The 25470-nt window shown below is 41.4% G+C and overlaps 1 protein-coding gene across 10 annotated transcripts in view; it reads right to left on the reverse strand.

The window, feature by feature from the left end:
* Positions 1-239: 239 nt before the first annotated feature.
* Positions 240-25470, reverse strand: part of NEO1 (neogenin 1) — a 388142-nt gene continuing 362911 nt past the window's right edge. For 8 of the 10 annotated variants that reach the window (XM_067555974.1, XM_067555971.1, XM_067555970.1 and 5 more), the window contains 8 exons: positions 23070-23138; positions 21641-21788; positions 17060-17298; positions 16281-16373; positions 5464-5622; positions 3136-3393; positions 2499-2635; positions 240-1006 (listed from right to left, as the gene is read on the reverse strand). In XM_067555974.1, coding sequence (XP_067412075.1) covers positions 923-1006; positions 2499-2635; positions 3136-3393; positions 5464-5622; positions 16281-16373; positions 17060-17298; positions 21641-21788; positions 23070-23138 — 1187 coding nt within the window. In that variant the 3' untranslated portion in view covers positions 240-922. The remainder of the gene's footprint in view (positions 1007-2498; positions 2636-3135; positions 3394-5463; positions 5623-16280; positions 16374-17059; positions 17299-21640; positions 21789-23069; positions 23139-25470) is intronic. The other 2 variants (XM_067555973.1, XM_067555972.1) reach the window with 1 other exon arrangement.

Here is a 25470-nt window from a genome sequence, read left to right on the forward strand (position 1 = left end):
CACTGTATGTTTAAGATACAAGGAAGGACATAACAGAAGATGCTTTCATTTCCTTCAGTCTGTTAGGGAACATATGAAGACTGGAAAACAACAATAAGGAAACTCCCACTAGCCCCTGGCTCCCCTCCCCCCTTCCCCATCTATTTTCCCCCATCAAAATATTGAAACTGCACAAAAAGCGACAAACAAGTCTTTCAATGTTACATTTCAATTCAAATAGATTGGTAATCTCACAGTGATGAGAGGAGAAAGTCAGGCTTTTAATAATTATAATATAAAAATAATAAAAAAGCTTACAAATAGCAATGCAGCATCCCAAACGGCCATGGATTAACAGCTGGAAGGGGATGTAATTATATGCAGAATAAACAAACCAAACAGAATACCCCACACTGGCAATGAATTTCCATACACAATAGAACAAGCAGTCAAACGTCAGTTAGGCTATGGAAAACAACAACGTTTTTCTTTTTTTCAGATTACACAATTTTTTTCCTTTTTATAAAAAAAGATAAAATAAAATAAAAACACACAAATAAAATTGTACATAAATGCGAATGTCCAACACTGAAAAGGCAGGGCAATCACACCACTGAGACAAAACCTGACCAGAAAAAGAATGCAAAGTCCACTTGATTTTTTTCCTTTTGTCTGGACACTAGATTTCACCTGATGTGTCCCATCCTGCATGGTCTCAGCAGGCAAACAGGACTTCAGCTTGGCAATGACTTCATTTCACAATGATGAGGAGAAAAGTCATCTCTTTAACCAGCTTTAGCATTAATGCACCAGTTGGTTCATTTGCTTTTTATGTATGTTCTCATGTGCTGTCCCTCTTTTTCTCTATACAATTCCTTGTGTTCCAAGGCTGAGTTCCAAGACTTGTGAAACTGGATTTGGAGTCATGTCTTGGTGAAGGTGTTCATGCTGTAGTGATGGCATTAAGGTCCTTCATTAGTCCTTCCAGGTGGGCCATCTCTTTGGTCAGCTCATCCGGCTCATAGTTCTGCAGGAGATTTAAGAGGGTTACCTGATAGGATAAACTTATGGTCTTTAAGGAGGAGCAGGAGGAAGCATAGTTAATGACTCTGGTATACAATATGACCCTAAATCACATAACCATCAAAACTTGGCTTTATCTGGATGTGAATGCACAAATTGAAGACACACCCATTTTTCAAATGGCAGAATTTTGCAAAAATGATGAAAGAGTCAGAGACAGGCAGGCAAAGGTTGCATCAGAATCAGGCATGCAAACAAAACCGCAGCAAAACATAATAAAAAAATCAAACCAACAAGAGTGATTTATTGACAAATAGAGAAGAAAAAACATAGGGAAAGAGGAAAAAGAGAAGGAAAATAAAAATAATTCATATTAAACCTTTCCTGCATCCAAAACACTATAATAGTACACCAAAGGTAATGATTTTAAGCAGTTCTATGGTGGCTTCAGTTATAAAGGATTTTAAGTCGACATTTGAAAGCTGGATGCCTAAAGGTAGGCTGCTCACTTAAAAAAAAAAAGTGGTCTGATTTTCAAAGATGCTGATGTGGGTATCTCCCACAGCCTTCAATGGCAGCTAGGGCTACTCAACACCTTTGAACATCACACCACTTTAATTTAGGTGCTTAAATATGGATTTAGGGTTACACATTTGAATGTTAATCCTCAATTTCCTCCTTTTGTCATCCCCACTCTTCAATGGAATATAGCATGGTTGTACTATGTGAGATTTCAGCTATGGGACTTCTAGTAACAGTTAAATCCAGGCACAGCCTTCTTGAAGAACTACTGTAAGGAAAGGAAATGCCAACATGGGCAAGATCACAGCATGCGAAGCAGCAGTGGCTTTTCAGGACAATGCTCTCTGGGGCTTTCCACAGTGATCAGCAATTCTTTGGCACATACATTCCAGTGCAGAAGTTTAACAGCTTCTTTTTACCCTGCTCCTCTTTTCATCAAGGCAGTCAAGGGTAAGACTCAGCTAACTGTACAAGAAGCCTTGGGAAACAACATTATCCCATGTTCAGGTAACTGAGAGTTTGGTTAATTTGAGGTTCTGCTGAATTTGGTAAAATTGTCAATCTCTGCCCAAGAAGGCTCTTGGAGGGGAACACAGAGAGGCAGAAGTACACTGACAGAGCATCACAGGGTCATTTACATGCTTGGCTCTAACAATCACTATTAGTCCTTTAATATAAATAAGTTCTTAACTTTGCCACAAAACATAAAAGGAGTTTGCTCTGGGTGAGATTTTCAAAGGCATAAAAGACAGTTCAGAGCCCAACTTCCACTGACCGTCAATGGGAGCTCTAGTCTATTCTATATAGGTTCTTATACCTGAGTGCTTGACTTGGGTGCCCAACTGCCCTTTATGCCTTTGAAAATCCCCTTCCTATGGTCAGCATTACTATCATTCTCTCTGGGGATACCCATGGAGGTTTGTCATGCTTTGTAGGTGTCACCAAAGGAAGCTATTGGCTGTAAATACACTTACACTTTCTGAGTCCTCAAGCATCCTGGCAGTCTCCTGCACATCAGGGGCGCTGGGGACTACCACTGGCATAGGAGGTCGAGTTCTTCCTAAAGTCCCGATCGATGCAGTCTTCACCGAGTGAACTGGATGGTTAGAAGCTTAAAACAAAAATGTTACATAATCTTAAAACATAATTTTCCTGTCTAGACAGAGAAGGTGGTTCAGCATGCTGGTGCTCTGTACTGGAATGCTAGAAGCATTACCACCATGTGGAGAATGTTCTTGAATTGGCAAAATCAAAAGGATTCTATCAGAATACAATTGTTTTCTGTGGATTAAAAATAATGCTTCAAATTAATGAGCACTGAAGTTGAACATCCCTTCGGATTATCCAGATACTTGAAGATGAGGTTTACTGCTGTCCATGAAAATTAAATTTATGAAATTCAGCCTAGTCTTCTCTCTTACCACCTGTCTAACATCTCTTCTTGGATGTCCAGTGCAATCTTTCCCAAAAGAAACTTCTCATTTTCCTCTTGATCCCCTTCCTCACCTATCTCCACTATTCTTCACTTTATCCTCCTCCACATACAGGACATGCACTGTGATTCTAAGAGATTATACCATGTCACTTATCCTCCCACTCCATCCCACTCACCTTGCTGCGACAATAATGGTGTGCTTGGCAACGCAGAGTCATATGTGGAACCTGTGGGTGGAACTGCTGGCACTGCAAAGCTCTTCAGAGGGTGAGAGGGACGGACATGGGCAGTAGGGAGGTTTTGACCTGTATCCTCCTCCTGTGTGTTGGCCAGATAAGATCCTGTGGCACTTTCTGGATCTTGATGATCAGCACAACATGTCTGAGATGAGGAAGCCGGCATGGTGTCTGTGCTCGGTGTGTTTCGAACAGATTCTATCAGGGGAAAGTAAAACTGGGACTTATTTTCTTCCATGAAAGTTTTCCTTCTTTTCAGCTAGGCTATTAAATATTTTCTTTTGCAGCATTCCAATAGCCACATGGGACGAAAGCTGGAGTCTCTACCAAGCCTTTTTTTTGAGGATCCTGGTAAAAGCTAGGGAACTAATTCATGCATCAACAGTACCTAAGCAGTTAACTTCCAATACTATATAATGGCCCTGTTTTAAGAAGAAGGTCCATAAAAATTCCAGAAGACAAACACCCTCCCCAAACAAAAACAGAAAACCAGCCATCCCATGGTACAGCAAGCTTCAGTACCAAAGGAGTCCACATCTGACTAGATGTTTTGCTGTGCTACAAAATTTCTGCAGCTCATTTTCAGGCAAATAAACACAAGGAAAAAACAAAATCACTGCTAATTTAGATACAGATTTGGTCCGTGATACTGGTCTAACGACAGTGTGTCTCAAATCTTAATATCTAAAAATTCTTATCCCAATCGCATTTCTGCATTGCATAGCCATAAATGACTTCACTGCATTCCTCCTAATGTTACCTGTGTGCCCTTAAATCCTTCTTTTTTCTAGGTTACTGTGCCTAAATATGATACAGCAACCAAGCTATAATATACCAAGTGGGGGGCAGTCCCCTATCAGAGAAGAGCTCGTTTCAGTACATCACTCCAAAGGGAGAGCATTATCAGCCCAGTACTTTAAGCAATGGATATGGTGCATCACAAAGTCACCATGATATTCTGCATGGCCAGCAGTTTTTGCTTAAGGAATAAACAGCGTGTGATTCTAATTGGAAACTAGAACTTTCCTCAACTTTATAAGTGTTAAAAACATTTGTGTGTTTATATATCACCAGTCAATATTATATATAGGTGAAAACCAAAATCTTCTAGAGATTAATGAAGACAGGGCAATGAAAAAGAATCTTGCATTTTTATGGCATCTCGATCAAGTCTCTGCACAAGAAAATATCTTGGTTATAAGAGCTGCTACTCCCATAATCATTTGAACAGCACAAAAAGAACAAGCAATACCTTCTTCTACAACACAATCTTCCATCTGCATATTAGCAGCCTCATGAGATATTTGAAGTTTTGCCTATGAATGGAGACATTCCAGAAAATAACAGTACAAGCTTCATTGTTGCCTAGTGGTGCCTTATTAGGATTCAGAACCTAACAACAGACTAGAGGCAAGAATTCATTGTATCCTAAGAAGTTTAACTATTTGTGATTTCTACAGCATATGCAGCAATGTTGCCTAGATATTTCTCATAGCACTAGCTGCTTTAATAGGAATACTGCAGGAATTGTACTTACACATCACTGGGCCGCAAGCTTAAAAACATGTACGAAAGATCAAGATTTTATACATACTCCAGAAGACCAACTAATATTCAACTCTTATCAGTAAAGATTCAACTTCTCTCCTTTCTTGCTATTTAAACACAACCAACCAGGAAAGTTTTTAATGTTTGAAGTGTGCTCAAATTAAATGTAAACGATGTTTCGAATTCTATAGACGCTATAAAAGGACACTACCCAATATCCCAGGCTCAAAGTTTGACCCATGCAAAATTCAGCTGATTGTGTCAAAAAAAAGTATCAAAGAGTTTTGCTTATTTTTAACTCATCACACCACTGCTGAGAAATAAAAATAAAGCTGCTAATTTTTCTGTTCCACTAGTGCTGTTTGCACTAGCAAACACTATTCCCAGAGATGGGCTCACAGTTCTGAATCAGTAACACAAAGCTCAGTTTTTACCGTGATAAGGTGTTGTGCAAGTTAAGTTGCTGCTGCCAAGCAATAAACCAAACATGTTAATTTTAGTTTCATTCAAAACAAGGAGACTCATTGTCTAACATATGGAAAAGGAAAAATATCAGTAGGCATAGGGATGTTATTTTCTCAGTTCCAAGGGGACAATAAGAACAATGGAGACTGATCAAATCAAACTGATAAAGATGACTTGAGCTTGGAACTTTGCTTTCCAAATGTGTTTTGCGAATAGTCCCCTTTCAAATGAATGCTACTGGTCTTCATCTCTCACCTGTGGAATTGGCCCTGTCTGAATGGGACATGGACGTGCCAATCGGCCAAGGGTTGACCTGATGATGGAGATAGCTGCGAGTTGGAGAAGCGAGGCTGCCGGAGTGGAAATGATGGTGAGGGTTATCGAGTGAATGGATGGGATGAGCGCTAATCACAGCTGTGAATGAACATAAGACAGAAAAAACGCTTAACATACAGACAAGCATGCACACATACAGAAATGCACTGCACCCCTTCCTTCTCCCTCAAAGGCACAAACAAGGCAGCCAGCCATTCATCAGATTCAGAAGGGTATCTAGTGGACTTATTTTAGCATCAAGCTCCCCGCTCAACCACCTACTATAAATATAGATAAACAAAAAACCCCAGATATCAGTTTTCTCATTGTTTTTCTTATTCTGAAAGAACACATCACTCTTGGATACCTGCTTTCCTTGAGAATCCTCATTTTAGAACTTTCCTATATTCCATACCCTAGGCAGTAAATTTAATGCCTTATAAGGGGAACGTAAATGTGAACTCAAATTGTGAAAACCATTTCAGTCTGAAAGAATTTAATTTCCCAACAAGTGTGAGCAAGTATTATGGTACCTTTGGTTAATTAAATAATGCTAGACAGATGGTGACAAGCACAGGATAAGACGCACAAGATTTGCTCATGCCTTCTGCTCAGAATCAGCAGAATTCTCATCCAATACGTTCAACCTGGAGGCCATTTTTTCTATCTCCACTTTTCTTTCTGCTTGAGAGGCATGAGTACTTGAATTTCTCAAGATGGCAGCATGTGTGTGTCCTACAATCTCCCCAGCTTGTTGTAGTAACATTAGCAGCAAAGCAAGGCTTGCTGCTAATGCAAGTTCACACTACACACTCAGGTTGGGACAGAGAGAGGGTGTGAATTTGTGGAGTTAATATATTCAGAGATCTGCAGTTACAGGGAGTAACCAACTTTTCTCTTATGAAACTGCCTTTGCAGATTCCAGTTCTTGGAATTTAACCAGCAGTATCAACCTCTCCAGAACCAGGAGACTGGCTAAGGAGAGATTAATTAAAACAGCATCACTAAAACAACATTCCTGAAACACTCATCTGATCTAATTTTGAATCAAGAGTGAAGGTGAGTGAACTGTGTATCAAGCTCCATGTTACCATTCCACAAATCACTAAGATGTACATGTTCAATTATGCAGGTGCGATGTAGAAGCTATCATATAGTTCTGTTGGAATGAAACTTGAGCCATGTAGCTAGAGCCTTCTTGGAGAGGAGCAAGCTGAACAGGCAAAACAATCCCGTTCAACAGCTTCTGCACCAAGATGGAGTCTCTTGGATTTCTCTCCAAAGGTTAGAGAGTTTGAATTAACTATAGAAGGATTAGGTTCTATCAAGATAATTCTAATGGCTAAAACCCTGCTTCATGCCCAGTATATGAGGTAAACCTGCTGCAGGTGAATCATAAAATTTGAGAAAAAGAACGGTCAATGAAACTGAATAGTTACAGTAAAAACAAACAAAGCCAAAAATAATCAGATGTCTCTTTTGGTAAAAACTTTGGATGAGGTCAAAACACCACTGTCTTGAAAGGAAATAGCAAAGGGAGAATAAGCCAGAAGAGCATGGTGCTCACACACACACCTGGCTGAGATTATAGCAATCACAAAAACCATGCAGCGTCTATCATGTCATCAAACTGGGAAGCACAGACTGTCACAATACATTGCAGTTATTTTAACCTGTAGAAAAAAGCACTGAACTACAATTCTGGGCACTTTCACAATGATTACAAACACACGTATGAAGAATGATGCATTATAAAATAACAGACTGCCCCCTAAATACATATCTGCCAATTAACAACGATCAAAAGCCCTTCACTCACTCTACACCTTCCATCACATTCACTTCCCAAATGCCTGAGGGGAAAATGGGTTTGCAGTGTTTTTGGAGGGTTAACCAACACAGAATTTGTGATCAAGTGGAGAATGAGTTCCGTGTTGAGGGACGATCCCAGAGAACACCCTGCTGACAGCCAGAGCCTGTTTAATGGGAATCTAGTTTGAGTTGTGGGCCCCGGGAAACACCCAGTCCTGGCCGAATGGGATGCAGTTGGCCAGCAATGGGCCCCTGCACAGTCCAGGCTTCCCAGCCCTTGCTGGTCCAGCTGCCACAACGCTTGCCTAGCGCTGCCTCCATGCTTCACACGGTTGGCTGGGGGCGATAAGTGCAGAGAGACTCCATGGCTACCAGTGTAATGCCAGGGGAAATGGCACCACATCAGATGAGGGGCCTGGCTGTGGCTGGCGCCTCCATGGGTGCATGCCGGGGGGGGGAAAAGGAGGGGGAGAGGAGGAAATGGGCACGAAGGGCATGGCCCCTCCTTCCCTGCACAGGGGTCAGCAATGATGGGGAGCACAAGGACAGCTCCCTGCAGAAGCTACCATCCCCCCACAGAGGATGGGGAGGGTCCGGAACATCTCTCCCACCTCCACAGAGTTTTGTCAGATTTCCAGATCCTAAACTATCTACAGGTTTGCAGGTTAAAACCAACACCTTAAATGAACAGGCAGTTAAAGATCATGGTGCAGAGGCTAATTTTGAAGACTCAAAACTACAGTGTGATGAAATTATTTAAACAATCCCCAGCAGGACACGAAAAGGGGCACAATCTGATATGAATGGTTCTGTACTTCTGATGACCCTTTAAAATTGTTGTTTTGTAGCAGCCAGCACCAAAGGAACTAAGAGCAGCTGTCACTGGACATTCCTGAAGCTGCTAATAAAGTTGATGAGCCTGGTTTTATGAGAAAGAATGATGGGAGAATCCTACTGCCTGGGCATTAGTCTTTCAGCTGTTCTGTATTATCCTAGTTGCTGAAAGTGGTTCCCGAGAAGGAACACATTCAAAGCCCCTTCTTGTTAAATAAACTCCATCAAGTTAAGGAATTTCCCCCAGCCCCACCTTTCATTAAATCAAAGGGATATTCTAGCTAAGAAAACAGAAAGCAATTCCTAGAAACAGACTTTTTACCCTAGATTTCCCCCAGCTCAAGTAATGCTCTAAAATTACCCTAATTAATTATTGACTAGATCTCTATCTAACTATATTTAAAAATTAACAGGAAAAGAGCATGAGGAAGAGACCTGCAGGCACAGCTCTACACACACCACAGGATGCTGTATGCACTGTGTGGAGGTACAAGGAACTCAGGCAGTCGGGAGCTGCATTCTTTTAAACAGTCCCTGGCACCAAATGTTTGATGCATCAGTGGGATGCTTGTCCAATGTCTTTGGGGTTTCAAGCATCCCAAGCATTGGAGGTACTGTCACAGGGTGACAATGATCCTTTAAGAGGGAGAAGGGCCAGTGCACCTGTGTCTCCTCAGCTCATTCGTACTGGGCTTAAAAGAGGACATCTGGGCCCTTGCCAGAAAGGAGACCCAGCAAGTAAGGGTTGCCTTAGAACACAGACCGAGTAAGTAGGAAAAGAGGCAGGTGAGAGTTGCCAGAGCATGGAAACTGTAGGTGGTTCTTGGAAGACAGTTGAAGACATGAGAGCAGCAAGAGGGGTTTGCTGGTTGGCACCCCCAAGCCATAGAGCAAGAGAGATGAACCCAGGGGAATAGTGAGAGCACCAGAGGCAGTGAGGGATGCTCTGGGAAGAGTGGGGTTACACTCCAGCTGGAAAGGTTGTGGTGGCTGTTCTGGCAGAAGGACAGAAGAGGACTCACAAAGTGGCTGAAGGCATCAGAGCGTGGGATTAGGGAGGCATCGAGATATCTTGGGATTTTAATGACTACTTGCACAGGGGTGATAAATTGGACTCTGCGTTTGGACTAATGTTTTGTACCTTTGCACAATGTATTTATAATGAACCAGCCCCAAGGAGGGTTGTTTTTTAAGCAGAAGTGCAGTTACTGGGTAATTCTGAAAGGGGAAACTAAGGCAGGTGCACCTGTCATGTCGTAGCCTGCCAAAGGAGGGTGCTCCAGGTGGGGCCACCCTCTTATAGGCACCAGCCCAGTAATGGTTGCCTTAGAACATAGGGTTTCTAAGAAGAGTGAGGCTTTTGCCATATAGGCTTTGAGATGATTTCCTGAGAGAAGCTGCCTGAACAGTGATGATGCATTTTAGTTGCTGTTTCTCCTCAGTATGGTCAGGCTGTCCTTGTATTTGAATAAAAGGACTGATTCTTTCAGTGAAATTCCAAAAGATAAACCATTTCCTCAGCACTCTCTAAGGGAAGCTTGAAGCTCAGGGTCAGAAAGTTATCTGCAGAGTTGTGGCCAATGCAACTGATATTGCTGCAGTGTCAGACTCACCAGAGTATCTGAAAACAAAGGTGATTGAGTCTTACCCCCTTAAATTTTTAATTGCTTACAAACTTGGATCCTGCCAACTGGAAGCTTTTGTAAATGTTGTTTAATAAAACAGAAGTCTAAGGCAAAAGAAAACAATCTTAAGGAAAATCTTCGAGATGCCCTGGAGGCACCAGATGACATCACGTATCTCCTTGACATTCAGTACATCATATTAACCTGACACCAAGACAGCTCTATCTGTGGTAGATTCTTACTTCAGCACAGACACATGATGCTCACACCTAATCTTTCTGGGCAATGAAGTCTCTCATTAAGAAGAAGAGAATATATGCTGGTTAAGTGAAGAATAAGTCTGATATCTCAAAAGATTCAACGTTACTTGAAAAAAATTGCACCACACCAATTTATTTCTGTCAGCATCATGAACTGGAGTTTGTCACCTCCCTGGAATACTGACTGCTACAGTGAGAGACCCATGAAATGCATTTGTTTGGGAAAAGACTCTTTTCAATATCAAAAGAGTGCAAGGGAATGGGGGGGGGGAGGGGGAGCAGTGGCGGGAAGAGGAGGAAATAGGTTTTTAGCATCTGAATGTGTCATGGTGTCATAAAACTAAATCCATCATCATCTTTACTGCACCTGGCACCCTTACCACACGTGGTAGAGGAAAGTTATCAGAATCAAATGGCTACAGGTTCCTCATAAGCATCTGTATTTAACAGCTTGCACAATTTTTTAGTAACTACTCAGAACAGAGATTAGTGTAAAATCTTGACCTTCTCTCTCTACTCTTTCCCCAATGTATGTAAAACAGGAAGAAATCAAGGAACATTACATTGATTAATTTAAAAAAAAAACCCAACCTCTCCCCCCAATTTGTCATTCTTAGAATTATAATCTTGTAAAAACCTCTGATCATATGAAAAAAGAGCAAGATAAAAAAATTCAGAAACAGAGCTATTCATGTCATCAGACTGGTTGGAAAAGAAAATGGGGGCAAGGAAATGTGAGTTCAAAATTATATATTGTTAGATAATTAAACAAAGCACCAGAAGGCTGAAAGTTGAGATGTAAAGAACTGACCTCAACATTTCTCAAAAATACTCAAGTATGGGTGCGATTACTTGGATGTGTAGATCATAGGAATCATAGGATTAGAAGAGACTGCAAGGGTCATCTAGTCTAACACCCTACCAAGATGCAGGATTTGTTGTGTCTAAACCATCCAAGACAGATGGCTATTCAGTCTCCTTTTGGAAACCTCTAGTGAAGGATCTTCCATGACCTCCCGAGGCAGTCTGTTCCATTGTCCTAATATTCTTACAGTTAGGAAATTTTCCCCAAGATTTAAGCTAAATCTACTATGCTGTAGTTGGAACCCATTGCTTCTTCTGCCCTATGTGGCAAGAGAGAATATCTTTTTATGGCAGTCTTCTAAGTATTTGAAGACCGGTATTGTGTCCCCCTTAATCTCCGCTTTTCCAAATGAAACATACTCAATTCCTTCAGCCTTTGCTTGTATGACTTGCATTCAATCCCGCTCATCATTTTTGTTGCTCACCTCTGGATCCTTTCCAGTTTCTCTACATTGGTGACCAAAATTGGACACTGCTTTCCAGCTGAGGTGTTTGTAAACTGAGTATTCATGAAAGTCTGAGCTCAGATCAGGCAGGTGCTGCGAAGTTTCACCACACAGTTCTTGCAATGCACACTAATCTTTATCTGGAATTCTCCTATGCCTAGTCTTGGTCTTCTCTTGATCAGAGATGGAGCTCTTTGAGATGTGCCCCCTACTGGAGCTCCACTTCAGGTGCACGTGCCCCATGTGCCTTTGATCAGGGATTTTCAGTAGCAGTGCCTATTCGACCTGCGCACATGCCCCAGACATCCTCATGCCCTGTGCTGAGGACCGAGAACTGTGTGGATGAATGACCCTTGGTTCCTTCTCTATGGTGAAGTCCCTCAGATGAAACTCTGAAGCAGAGGGGAAGGAGGGCAGGGGTAGTGGAGCACCTATAGGGACATGCATCTCAAAGAACTCCAGTTACTGCACAAAGTGAGTAACCTCTCCTTCTTTAAATAGTGTCCCAATGGGTGCTCCAGTTCAAGTGACTCCCAAGCAGAAACAGGAAGGAGCTTCAGAGTTGGATCTAACACCGAATACAGAATTGCAGTGCCAACCATAGCCTCTAAACTGGAGGCATGAACCAAGGCATAATGTTCAGAGAAAGTAGGTACTGAGATCCAGCTTGCAGCTCAGCAGATTTCAACACCTGGAGCATCTTTCAGTATTCCTATAGAAGTAGACTAGGACCTTGTTGAATGGCCTAGAATGTTGAATGTTGGCAGCCTCATAACAAGAGATAACACACCCCAAGATCCACCTTGACAGTTTTTGGATGAAAACTGTGGATCCTTTGGATCTGTCCACAAAAGGAACAAAGTCTGGGAGACTTTCTAAAGAGTTGGGTTCTGTCCAGAGACAAGTCGAACGTTCTTCTAACATCCAAGGTATGAAGGATAGTTTCCTCTCTGATCTGGTGTGACTTTGGGATAAAAACTGGAAGATAAGCAATCTGGTTATAATATGAAATTCAGAAGATATTCTGGGAAGAAACTTAGCATGTGGCTGCAATTAAAACTTTTTCCTTGAAGAAAACTGTAAAGGGAGAATTTGCCATTAAAGTTCCCATTTCTCCAACTCTCCTGGAAGAAGCGATAGCCACCAAGAAAGCCACTTTCATTGATAGCTGAAATAGAGAAAACAGTCAGTGTCTCAAAGGGAGGTTTTATAAGGGAATTAAGAACCAATTTTAAGGGTACGCTCTTTAATTTGCAGAAAGATTAATCTATCCCTTGACGAATCTTGCCATACTGGGGTAGACAAACAGTTAGAATCCCTGTACCAGCGAATGAAAGGCTGTGATAGCCACCAAGTGAAACTTGATGGAACTCATAGACAGACTTATATTTTTTAATTCCAACAGGTAATCGAGAACAGCGGAGAGGAAAACTGCCCCTGGACACATTAGTGGTGGACTCTCTCCATTTTCAAAATTAAGTATTTCAGGTAGGTATCTTCCTGCTCTTAAAATACCTGCTGGCTGACGGGATGGATCACTTGATGATTACCTGATCTATTTATTCTCTCTGAAGCACCTGGCATTGACCACTGTCAGAAGACGGGATACGGGGCTAGATGGACCATTGGTCTGACCCAGTATGGTCGTTACGTTCTGCTGAAGTCTCCATCCCTGAGAACCATCAAGGAGTTAAGCTCTGAGCTGAAGTATTCTCAATTTGAGATTAAGAGTCTGACTGGAATCAGAATGGATGGAAATCTCAATGGTGGACAACAATTGAGGTGAATCAGGTAAGAATACCACACATCTCTGCCAAACTGGTACAACTAGAATGATTCTGGTTTTGTTGTATTTGATCTTGTTCAACACACTGAGGATCAATGGTTTTGGTGGGTATGCATAAAGAAGACCCCTTGTCCAAAGAATAAGGAAGGTGCCCCTTATGGATTGGGACCCATCCCTTCTCTCAAGCAGGATTTCTTGCACTTCTTGTTGGTAGTGATGGCAAAGCAGTCCACCTCTGGAAGCCCCCAAGTCATAAAAATGTCTGAGAATTCAAGAGTTTGGCTTCCACTTAGAATCTAGGGAGTACCTGGTGAGATCATCAGACATTGTATTTTGAAAGCCTGAAAAGTAACAGGTTGAGATGAGGATGTGATTGGCTATATCAGCAGTTCCATAGTTTTATTGCTTCAATACAAATGTCCCTCTCCCAAACTCTCTCCTGACGATTTAAGTATAACATGTTGGCTATGTTGTCTGTTGTGACTTTGACAGATTTGCCCCCTGATTAATGGAAGGAATTGAACACAGGTGTTCCTGACCACTCTTAGTTCCAGAAGGTTGATATGCAGAAGAGATTTTTGTATGAACCCATTTGACCTGAACTAGGCTAGGTGCACTCTCCATCCCATGTTGAAAGTCTCCTTTAGAAGTTCAGACTGTTAAGGAGGAAGTGGTAGATCAGGCAAGCATCTCTATGTTCCCACGGGAGAAACTAGGAGCTATTCAGAACTGTTGGGAATAAACAGCCCACGGATCCCAATAAAGCCACTGAGGGAGCGAACATCCACTGCTGTCATGCCAGTGAGGTGGGGCTTGAGATAGGGAAATTTCAAGAGAAAACTTTCCAGGTATGTGACAAGTGATTATTTCCTTCCATGGTAGATGGGAAATTCATAGACAGAAATCTGAGAATCAGAGGAATCCCCCTCAACATGGTCCAAAGGAGGGGCAGGTGATGGAGTTGGGGATCATTGTCCACCCTGTGGAGGATGCTGGAGAATTGGGAGGCACCAGAGAAAGATACCGTTTTAGTGACCGAGATGATCTTGGTACTGACAGATGTTCAGTGCTGGCTAACAATGAAGATCTTAGCTTCCCTGAAACAAATAGATCTCTAGAATATCTGAAGTTACTGGTGTTGGTAATAAAGACAGCAGTGCTTGACAGGGCGGCATCAGTACCGAGGACACAAAGTTTCTGCGATGCATGTCTGGTGGTTGAAGACGATCAAAGAAGTTATAATTTTCTGGCACACTGGTATAATAGATTAGGACACCAGTTTGGGTACCAAGCGTAGTATGGAGGTATTCTAGTACAGAGGGAGGTTTCGGTACGAAAATTGAAAGTCTTCTGTGAATCCCCAAGTACCAGAACAGCTTGGAACCTCTATGGTACTTGCCTTTGGGAAGTTAACCAAGATGTCTTTTAAGATGACTTTCTGGTGGGAAGTCTTCTCTTCTTTGGAGTCTTACCAGTATCCTCCATGGTCTTATCCCGTGATGCTCTTGGTGACTAGGATACGGAGGTTGACAGGGCACTAAATGTGCTTGAAGACCAGTGTACAGGGTAGTTCTCAGACCCTGGATCAGAGGCAGGTCTCAGGGTTTGCTCCATCAAGAGCAGCCTGAGCTTAATTTGCCTGTTTTTCCTAAATCTGCTTTTAAAAGATGTGCAAATCTTACACTTGGCTGATATGTGGGAGTCTCCCAAACAGTGGAGGCATCAAGAATGACAATCACTAACTGGGATGGATTCCTGGCAGGAAAGGCAGTGTTCGAAGCCTGGAGATTCTGGCAGACCCTAGCAACGATGACCACCGGATAGGCCTCAGCAACAGAGATGGTGGTAGTGGGTGGGGGTTGATAGAAAAATCCTCCAATAAAAATAGAATTCAAAACAAACCAACTAGATAAACTACTAAACTGAACTATCACTACAAACTAAGCTAAAAAGGATAAGCTACAGGCTATGTTAGAGCGGGCATGGTAGATGCTCTGTCTCAGGCTGAAGGGCAGTTGAGAAGGAACTGATGACATTTAGCCTGTGCGGTTCTATATATCCTCTGTACAGGGCACGAGGATGTCTGAAGTACATGCGCTGGCCAAATGGCCACTGCCACTGAAAGCCTCCAATTAAAGGTGCATGAGGACCTGAAGTGGAGCACCCATAGGGACACTACTTGAAGAAGAATGCATAGTGTGCTAACTTGTGCCTGACAATGGCATATGGTGGTTTTGTGATAAAGACAAATGTTTGTGGAAACTAGCATAAGACCAAATTTATTTTCACTTATGGCCTGAGCCAGGATCTCAGTAATTCTTCAGGGACTGAAGGCCAGTAGAAATAATGCATTGTGGCAAAGTACTCTCTATTCTCAGAGAGATTGTTTGGAACAGCAAGTATTGTTTCATAAAAGCATTTTTCTTACAATATTCCAGAGCAATGGGAAAAATAGCATGGTCCAACTGCATGGTTCTACAGCAGTAACAAAACTTCCAATTAGTGCTTTTCCCTCAGTCTTCAGTAATTGGCAGTCAGGAAAATACACAGATAACAAATGTAATGAACCATGCACCCACAAACTACCATCTTATTTGAAACTTTATTTGTTTTTTTAATGGGACATCTGGACAATTGATGTATATTAAGTCTACACTCAAAGACAGAAAGCAGTAGGAAGCATCCAGAATGAGAGTGTTTGACCAGACCCACTGAACCTCAGCTTCTACCAGTGATCATTCTACGCAGCACTCCCAGCACTTTGGGATTAGAATAAAACTTTTTTTGGGGAGCAAAAGTACTATTAACAATGACTACTGGAAAGCCTACAGGATTGTTTTGCATAGCTATTCTTTCCTAAATACGTGCAAAATGCTTTTTTTTTTTTTAAATAAAGCTATTTCTTCCACACTGTAAATAATTCTTATTCAATAAAATAAAGGGTCATCATTCATTCAGGTGTAACGGCTTCAGTGCCCCTTCCTGATAATGTCCCTGTTCCAATCTGGGATGCAATTTGTGGGGAGCAAGGGGTGCTGAGAAGATATTCAAGATGGCTTGTTTTGTTGTTCCCAGTTATAACAAAAACATTCTTTCTGGCTGAGACAATTAAGAAAGGCTGTTAACTTACGCTGAGGTGGCTGAGAATCAAATGGCATCATCATTTTTGGCCTCATCCCCCTTCTTCCTGCCAGTGTGGACATGCTGTCCTCTGACTCATGCCCTGAAGAAAGAGTATTGAAGGTTACTTACGTCAGCACTGATTCCTTCATGACAACACCCAACTGGCTGATTTGGCTACAAACATTTTTTAATTCTGTGTGCATAGTGTGGTTCTCCTCTTCATAATAGTTCTGCAGCTCATGACTGGCAAGCATCCAAGACTAATAGACTAGATATAGTTCTTCCACCCTCTCCACTGGAAAACCAGAAGGGGCTGGTTGGATTACTGACACTATTGTATAGGGGTAGAAACAGTTGAGACTTCCATAAAACTAACATCCTACAGAAATGCAGTTCTTGTAGACAAATGATAATATAAATTAATCTCAGTCACATAGTGATTACACTGATCATAATTTCCCTCAACAGGAATGAGATGCTTGTTATATTATCTTGTTATATCTAGGTACCAATGTTATGATATATCAAAGAACAACTAAAAATGTAATGCTTTTGTCCCATGGATACATATGTAAATCATGAAGATGAGTCCCCTACACTTGAATGGAACAGAGCCCTGTAATGCAGTCATTAAATGCAACCCAATAAATAGAAAAATAAGGAAAATAATTTAATAAAATATTTATTATAATCTGAACAACAGTTTAACAGCATTAAAGATGCCAAATCTAATTTTACACAAAAAAATACTAAGATTCAACTATAGATATTGTTATCCAAGCTTACCTCTGTATGAGTTGCGCCTTTGATGGATATTGCTGTCCATGGAATTGTCAACTGGTGTGATGTCCTGGGAGTTGCGAGGGATTGGTGTGTCTGTCATGATTGGGTTAGGGTCTGGAGATTTATCAATGGGTTTCAGCTCCAGTCTCTCATGATGGATCCAAAGGTCCGGGGGTTTGACATCCTTGGAATTTCCTTTGTATTTATGGGACCCATTCACTGATTTGCAGGCAGCCCGTTTCCTTGCACAACAAGAAATTAAATGAGACATTCTTAGACAAATACTTTGTAACTCTCAGACGCAGGCAAGTTTTCATTTGAATTTCTTTCAGATCTACTACCCAGCTCTGGCAGCTACCCATGGTAGAAGATTTGTTTAACAGATGCACATATTCCACACCTAAAGGGATGCTCTGTTGTACGATGCAGCCATATATTTTTATCTCAACAATTGCCACATGCTGCAGAACCTAAGCTTTCATGAAAAAACATTGACTTCCCAATCCTTGTGGTGGTGTATAACTTTCTAAATGTGAAGTGTATGAAAACTAATGATCTGTTGTATTCCTGAGTGTGCAAACAGCCTTAAATAATAGCTGCAAGTGGGGTGTGAAATGATCCAATTACTTCAAAGTGGTGATGACTCTGAAGCTGAATGTCGAGAATTTAAGTGTTAATGATTTTACTACTGATCAGATTAGCAGAGGCATTCAGATATGCTTACTCGCTATTGTTGGATTAACAGTGCCAGATTCTGGAATGAGGCAGCTAAGTGATGTCAAAGGTTTTTATAAGTGGAAAATGAGGAGTTTAAACACCGCTTCCCATCTTGGACCCTGGAAGCAAAGGAGGAAATGCTTTTCTTCTGGGTGCCAGATATTACAAGCAGCAATTAAGATATGACTAAAACAAGACAGATAAGATATTGGGAGAGTGTGGGGAGTGCGTGCATGTGTGTTATTTTGTTCACACTGTGCAGCCAGAGGAGCAATTTTTGTCATTTCCTAGACCCCTGAATGGGGCCATAGTAGCCTGAAGAGTGCAGCAGGAGGGAGGGCAATTGAATTACTCTGTTCTGACAGCTTAGTGGAAAGCTGCAACAGCTTCTAAGCCACAAACACTGACAGCCTGGCACCTAGATGTCTTAGAATCATAGAGTTGGAAGGGACCTCAGGAGGTCATCTAGTCCAACCCCCTGCTCAAAGCAGGACTAACCTCAGCTAAATCATCCCAGCCAGGGTTTTGTCAAGCCGCAGCTTAAAAACCTCTAAAGATGGAGATTCCACCACCTCCCTAGGTAACCCATTCCAGTGCTTCACCACCCTCCTAGTGAAAAACTTTTTCCTAATGTCCAACCTAGACCTCTTCTGCCTTTGTGTCATCCTTATAAATTACCATGGTTTAAACATGGCCTATGACCGGAGGAGAAAGCTGTGGTGATGGTTGAAAACTTAATCCAAGCCAGACAGAGTTTGGTTCCTATTCTATACAGAGAAGGAAAAAAAACTGCTATGACAGAGCAAGTGAACAAAGACTCACATACCAGAACTGCTCAGAGTTGGAGGCAGTTAGGTGAATCTGTCTTGCCTTAGCTGTTACAGCAAACTCTGGCTGAAGAGTTTTCCATTTAATTTATCAGTAAGGCCAGTCAGATTCAGACTGACTTAACTGGTGCCTCAGAAGTGGTATAAGCACACTGGCCTAAATTTTCATGTGAGCAATGATTTTTATTTCCCAAATTGAGATACTATAAAGGGGCTGGTTTGTTGTTCATAGGATGGGCCCTCTTCACCCTTTTACAACTCTAAAGTTGTAAAAAATGGAGGCACCCAAAATCACTAGCCACTCTTGAAAATGTAGGTTGCTCTCTTCTTTAAGTGAAACTTGCCAAAACTCAACCAGAGAAGTCTTTACCTGTGCTTAGAAAGTTGTATTCGTTTACCTGTATGTTTGACCACCTTACCCCTCATGGCATGGTGAACAGGTAGGGGCATGATGTCATTATTAGACTCAGTGACTAAGGCCAGAAGGGACCATCGTGATCATCTAATCTGACCTCCTGCACACTGCAAGCCACAAAATCTCATCTGCCCACCCATTCCGACAGTAGGCCCATAACTTCTGGCTGAGTCACTGAAGTCCTTGGATCTTGATTTAAAGACTTCAGGTTACAGAGAATCCATCATTTTCTCTTTCAAACCAGCAAGTGACCTGTGTCCCACCCTGCAGAAGAAGGCAAAACCATCTCCCAGGTCTCTGGGATAAAATTCATTCCTAACCCCAAATATGGTGATCAGTTAGACCCATCAGCCAGACACCTGGGAAAGAATTTTCTGTAGTAACTCAGAGTCCTCCCCCCTCTAGCGTCCCATCTCTGGTCGTTGGAAATATTTTCGAATAGCAGTTGTGGATACGCCATTGTTGTCAATCTCGTCATCCTACTCCTCCCCCCCATAAATTTATCAAACTCAATCTTAAAACAAGCTAGGTTTTTTGCCCCTCCCTAGTGCCCTTGGAAGGTGGTTCCAGACATTCACTCCTCTGACGGTTAGAAACCATCTAATTTCAAGCCTAAATTTATTGATGGCCAGTTTAACTCTTCTTCCTCCCTGATGTTTATCCCTCTGATGTATTTATGGAGATCAATCACATCTCCCCCCATCCTTCACTTTCTTAGGCTAAACAAGCCAAGTTCTGTAAATCTCCTCTCGTAAGGTAGGTTTTCTCTTCCTCTGATCAACCTAGTAGCCCTTCTCTCTTCTGTTACAGTCTGAATTCATCTTTCTTAAATATGGGAGAACAGAACTGCACACAGTATTCCAGATGAGGTCTCACCAATGCCTTGCATAATAGTAATAACACTTCGCTATCTCTACTGGAAATACCTCGCCTGATGCATCCTAGGATTGCATTAGTCTTTTTCAAGGCCAATGGTGGCTCATAGTCATCCTGTGATAGACCAACACACTTAGGTCTTTCTCCTCCTCTGCACTTCCAATTGATACATACCCAGTTTATGTAAAAAATTCTTGATATTAGTCCCTAAGTGCATGACCTTGCACTACACTAACAAATTTCATCCCATTTCTATTGGTCCAATTTTCAAGGTTATCCAAATCTTGTACGACATTCCAGTCCTCCTCCATATTAGCAATACCTCCCAACTCTGTCATCCGCAAATTTTATTAGCACACTCCCACTTTGTGCACCAAGGTCATTAATGAACATGTTAAATAAAGCTGGTCCCAAGACTGATCTCTGAGGAACTCCACTAGCAACCACCTTCCAGCTTGACAGTTCACCTTGCAGCATGACCCAATATAGTCTCCCCTTTAACCAGTTCCTTACCCATCTTTCAATTCTTGTATTAATCCCCACCTTCTCAATTTAAATAATAATTTCCCATGTGGAACTGTATCAAACACTTTACTGAAATTCAAGTAGATAAGATCTACTGCATTTCCTTTGAATAGAAAATTGGTTATTGTTGGTCCGGCACAATCTATCTTTGTAAAACCATGTTGTATTTTATCCCAATTACTGTTTACCTCTATGGCCTTAACTACTCTCTTTCAAAATGTGTTTGACGATCTTGCATATAATTGAGGTCAAACTAAGAGGCGTGTAGTTTCCCAAATACCTTCCCTCCCCCACCCCCCTTCTTAAATATAGCTGCTGTATTTGCAATTCTCCAGTCCTGGGTTTGACCCCCGAGTTGGCTTCTGGCAGTTGTCACATTTTCCCTCTGCTTTCTGATCTCCAAGAGGTAGCTTTCCTTGCTGATCCACCCTTTCTTTCATTCCTTGTGGGCTTTCTGCTTTCTCTTAATACTTGTTTGAGATGCTTATTCAACCAGTTTGACCTGCAGTCCTTTCCTACAATTTTCCCCCTTGCTTGGGATGCAGGTTTCAGATAGTTTCTGCAACTCTGACTTAAATAAATTCCAAGCCTCCTACACATAGAGATCCTTGAGTTCTTCAGTCCAGTCCACTTCCTCAACTAATTGCCTCCCTTCTGCCCCCTGCCCCCCCCCTCCTTTTTTTTTTTTTTTTTTTTTAAAGTTCGCTCTTTTGAACTGAAGGACCCTAGCTGCGGACCTATTTTTGTTTATCCTTCCATTTAGTTTAAAGTGAATTAATTCAAGATAACCTGAATCAAGATTGTCCTCTACAATGAGTTCTTCTCTGAGGGCCTTGTTACTTATCAATAGTAAATCTAAAACAGCATCACCTCTTGTTGCAGTAAGATATTTAATGATTTCATCAGTGAAGCCAAGAAAACAGCCACCCTTAAACAGCTAGCGTTAGAGGTGTAGGCCTGGAAAAGAATTAACTGACTGATAAAGGACCTTACCAACTCACCCACATAAGAAACAACTGAGGTTTATAGATAAGGGCAAAGAAATTGCAAGAATGGCTGAGGGTAATACCAGCACTTTCAACTGGAATGTTTTCTAAGCCTTTGCCAGTACCAACGGCAATTGTGAGGTCACAATGGAAACATCACTGCTCTTGCAGTCATAGGTGCAGCTATTAAGTGACGGAATACAGTGAGAAAGCTAGAACAGAGTAAAGCGCATCTTACTTTTTCTGGTGAGAGGTGGTTCGACGAGTGCAGAAGACAGCAACAATCACCACTATGACAATTGTGATCACTCCAACAGATACTATTATGACTAGAAGCATGTTGCTATCCAGGGGGGACGTGGGGCTTCCATGAGGACTGTTACTGCCTGTGAGGAGGGAGAGGGGAAAAGCACTTGTTATGCATATTATTTACTTGAGAAAAGGCGCACCATTACAGGATGCAAAAAAGGAATCCATAGTGATGGATAGCCTGAAGAAATTACACAGGGTAACACAGAAACCGACGTTGGCTCAGCTGATGCATGTCATGTTAAGTACTCTTTCTCATCTTTTTTTTATTTAAAAATTTCCACATCATCACCTGATTATGGCCCTGTACAATTATCCTTTTCACCTATATACCATTGTGATGATCTGTTTCCAAATGATAGTCCATTAAAAATTATATAATGATACCTACAATTGCTGCTAAAATTGTTCAGTGTGGTGAGACACCAACTATATCACAACAAAGAGGCTTAATAAGTGAGAGGTTGGCATAGTTAATCTGCGAATCAGCAATGCGTCTTCACATTGAAGTGTATCTGCATGAGCAGATAAAAGATTAAAAGATCTGATTAAAAGAAAAGAATAGTGATACAAAAATCAATTGGTTAAGTCCTATTTGTACTGAAAATGTTGAGACAGGAATATGCCAAGAGATAGGCACAGGGTGTGCTTATATATAAAATGACATCTGACTGACTCCTCCCCACAGCAATCGCTAAGATGTCTCCAAGGGAATCATGAACATGCTCACTGCATGTCACTGGACCAACTAATGTAAGAATTTCATCACCTAAAAGTCACTGACTGTATTTGCTACTTTGCTACTGCTCTTGAGTAATGGGCAGGTCCATGCAGGTATTAGGGCAAGAGGACAGAAGCCTATTGGAACACACACATGCCAATACCCCGAATGGCTGGGGCTGTAAGAGTGCCACTTGCAGGGGCCTGCCCATTACCTGTCTGTGCCTCAGTTTCCTCATCTGTAAAATGGGGATAATGATACTGATCTCCTTTTATAAGGAGCTTTGAGATGTACTGATGACAAGTGCTATAAAAGAGCTACAGATTATTATCATCATTACCTAACTCCCTACTCAGTTACCCTCTTCCTGACTCTTTTTTCCCATTTGTTCTTGCACAGGGGACAAGGACTGTATTATAGTAGCATGCTAAATTATTTGCCATCTTCCTTGTGAACTGCTAATATCAAATGATTCATAAAAGAGGAAAACTGCAGTTATTGGAAAAAATGTCTTCAAGGCTGTAAATAATAGTTTCACACATTTTAGGAGATATATCACATCACACACCATTATACCAAGACATACTGAATTTCAGCCTCATTGGTCTCTGCTAAAATGTTTGATAAAGGACCTTACCACTCATGGGTGGTTTGTAGTCAGGTCCTACATCCAATGTCCGAATTCCTTTTCCTGTAGATCCTAATGCTGGAAAAAAAATCACATTCATAATCATCAGTTATGTGATAAACTTCCTTCATCTCCGAGTTATTCATTTCCAAAACCTTTGTATCATCCTGGACCTATTTTGTACAAGTTTTGTTTTCATATGGACATGCACAGCAAATATACTCCACCAGATATGTTCCCAACAGGTCCAGCAAACTCTGAATACCTCCAAAACACAGAAACAGTTCAGAAGGGCTAATGCCTAGTGGGTGGATACTGCTCTCCTCAGTAAGCTGGGCTTTTTCCTTTTTATTCATTTTTAAAATATCAATAAAAAGAAAGAATAGTTTGCAACCATGATAGCCAGTAGACTCATACAAGCAAATTCCGAGACACTCACATTTGGAGCTGTATCTACTTGGGCATCACTGAACAATAGCTTGTATAACAACATGCGAAATTCCTTTTCCTGGCACCATAATTACAAGATAGACTAGGAGATAGAAACATATAAACCATGGGAATGTATCTTAGACATAGTCAGTCTTTGTTTATTCATACAAGCTTGCAAGGTGATTTTTTTGATATCCCCCCGCCGCCCAGGACTGTCACTGCAGTCAGAAAAACATTTTTAGTGGAGGTTAAGAGGACAAGTCTAGCAGCTTCTGGTCTGTCTTTCAGAGACAACACCCCTAAAAATTACTTAAAGTTCTGGACAGAGTAGTGTGTTTAGGGGATGACAATGGAGGTATATATATTTGCCACCTGGTTCATTACTAAACTGAAGGCAAACAACTTTTCCACTGTTACCTACTTCACAACTACTGAATACAAGTGACTCTTTTTCTTTTACTGTATGTTCACTATTATTATAGCTCAGAACTAATTTAGGCAATGTGTTGCAGCAGCAAGACACAGAGTCAAAAGTTCAAATCAAATGTCAGTGACCCTACTGAGTAAGCAGAACATTTCTAGCAGAGAAAATACAACAAAGAAAAGTGCAAGGAAAAAATCAAATGCCCAGCTACAAAATGGGGAATAACTGGCAAGGTGGTAGTACTTTTGAAAAGGATCTGGGAGTTACAGTGGATCACAAAATGAATGAGAGTCACCAATATGATACAGCTGCAAAAAAGGCTAATATTCTGGGGAGTAGTTTCAATCGTGTCATATATAAGAAATGGGAGGTAATTGTCCAACTCTACTTGGCACTGGCGATGCCTCAGCTGGAGTTCTGTGTCCAATTTTGAGCACCACACTTTAAGAAAGATGTGGACAAATTGGAGAGAGTCCACAGGAGAGCAAATAAAATAAAATAAAATAAAAGGTTTACCAACCTGGCCCATGAGGAAAGGTTATGAAAACTGGGTATGTTTTGTATAGAGAAAGGATGACTATGGGGGATCTGATAAAAGTCTTCAAATATGCTAAGGGCTGTTATAAAGAGGATAGTGATCAATTGTTCTCCATGTCCACTGAAGGTAGGATAAAAACTTAATCTGCAGCAAGGGAGCTTCTGAAATCCCATCACTGGAGGTTTTTAAGAAGATTGGACAAATCCTGTCAGGGATGATCTAGGTTTACACTTGGTCACGCCACAGTGCAGGGGGCTGGACTTGATGACTGCTTGAAGTCCCTTCCAGCCCTACATTTCTATGTTTCTATACATAGGCATCCTGGTTCTCTCCACTGAGTTATCATTAAAATTATGGCAATGCAAAATGACTATGAATGCCAAACTTAGAGTAATAGAGGCCTGGATGATAAAATATGTGGCAACATGTCTCACTTTTTGTATTTATACACTTACATATATAGACAGAAATATGAAAACATATGAAAAAGCAATATGATAGCTATTGCAATCCCAGGCGATATCTTTGGAGAGGACATTGTATTAAGTTCATGTCTCACTGTGGGACAGGGACAGATTGTAAATCCAAGGGGGAGGGTTATCACTGCTCCTCCAGAAACCCAAAACAGTAGGAGTGAGTAAACTGAATCCCCAAACACATCCAGAGAGATATCCCCTTCCCCCACTGCCTCCAGGGAGGATTGCACATGTTGGTTCAAACTGGATTTTCCAGAGAACAACAGACAAAGGGCATAACAGGACTGAGTTTAAAGTGACTCAGGCATTCTTTCTGATCCAGCAAACAGACAGGACTTTTTTTCCCAAAGGCAGCCCCAACTCTTACAGAAGGGTTGGAAAGATTTTGGCCTACTGAGGCCCCATATGACTGGTGGGGTGATCTCTGATAAGCTTCTAACATGCATATAGGAAATTATACGCATTTTCTCTGTAATGCTTTTACCTTAAGAATAAAGGTGCTTGCTTAGAAAGAGCTGGATGGTAACTTGTAACTGCTCC

Source organism: Emydura macquarii, unplaced genomic scaffold, assembly GCF_026122565.2.
Source record: "Emydura macquarii macquarii isolate MOO-44397 ecotype Brisbane River unplaced genomic scaffold, CSIRO-AGI_Emac_v2 contig_1644, whole genome shotgun sequence".
Taxonomy (NCBI): domain Eukaryota; kingdom Metazoa; phylum Chordata; order Testudines; family Chelidae; genus Emydura; species Emydura macquarii.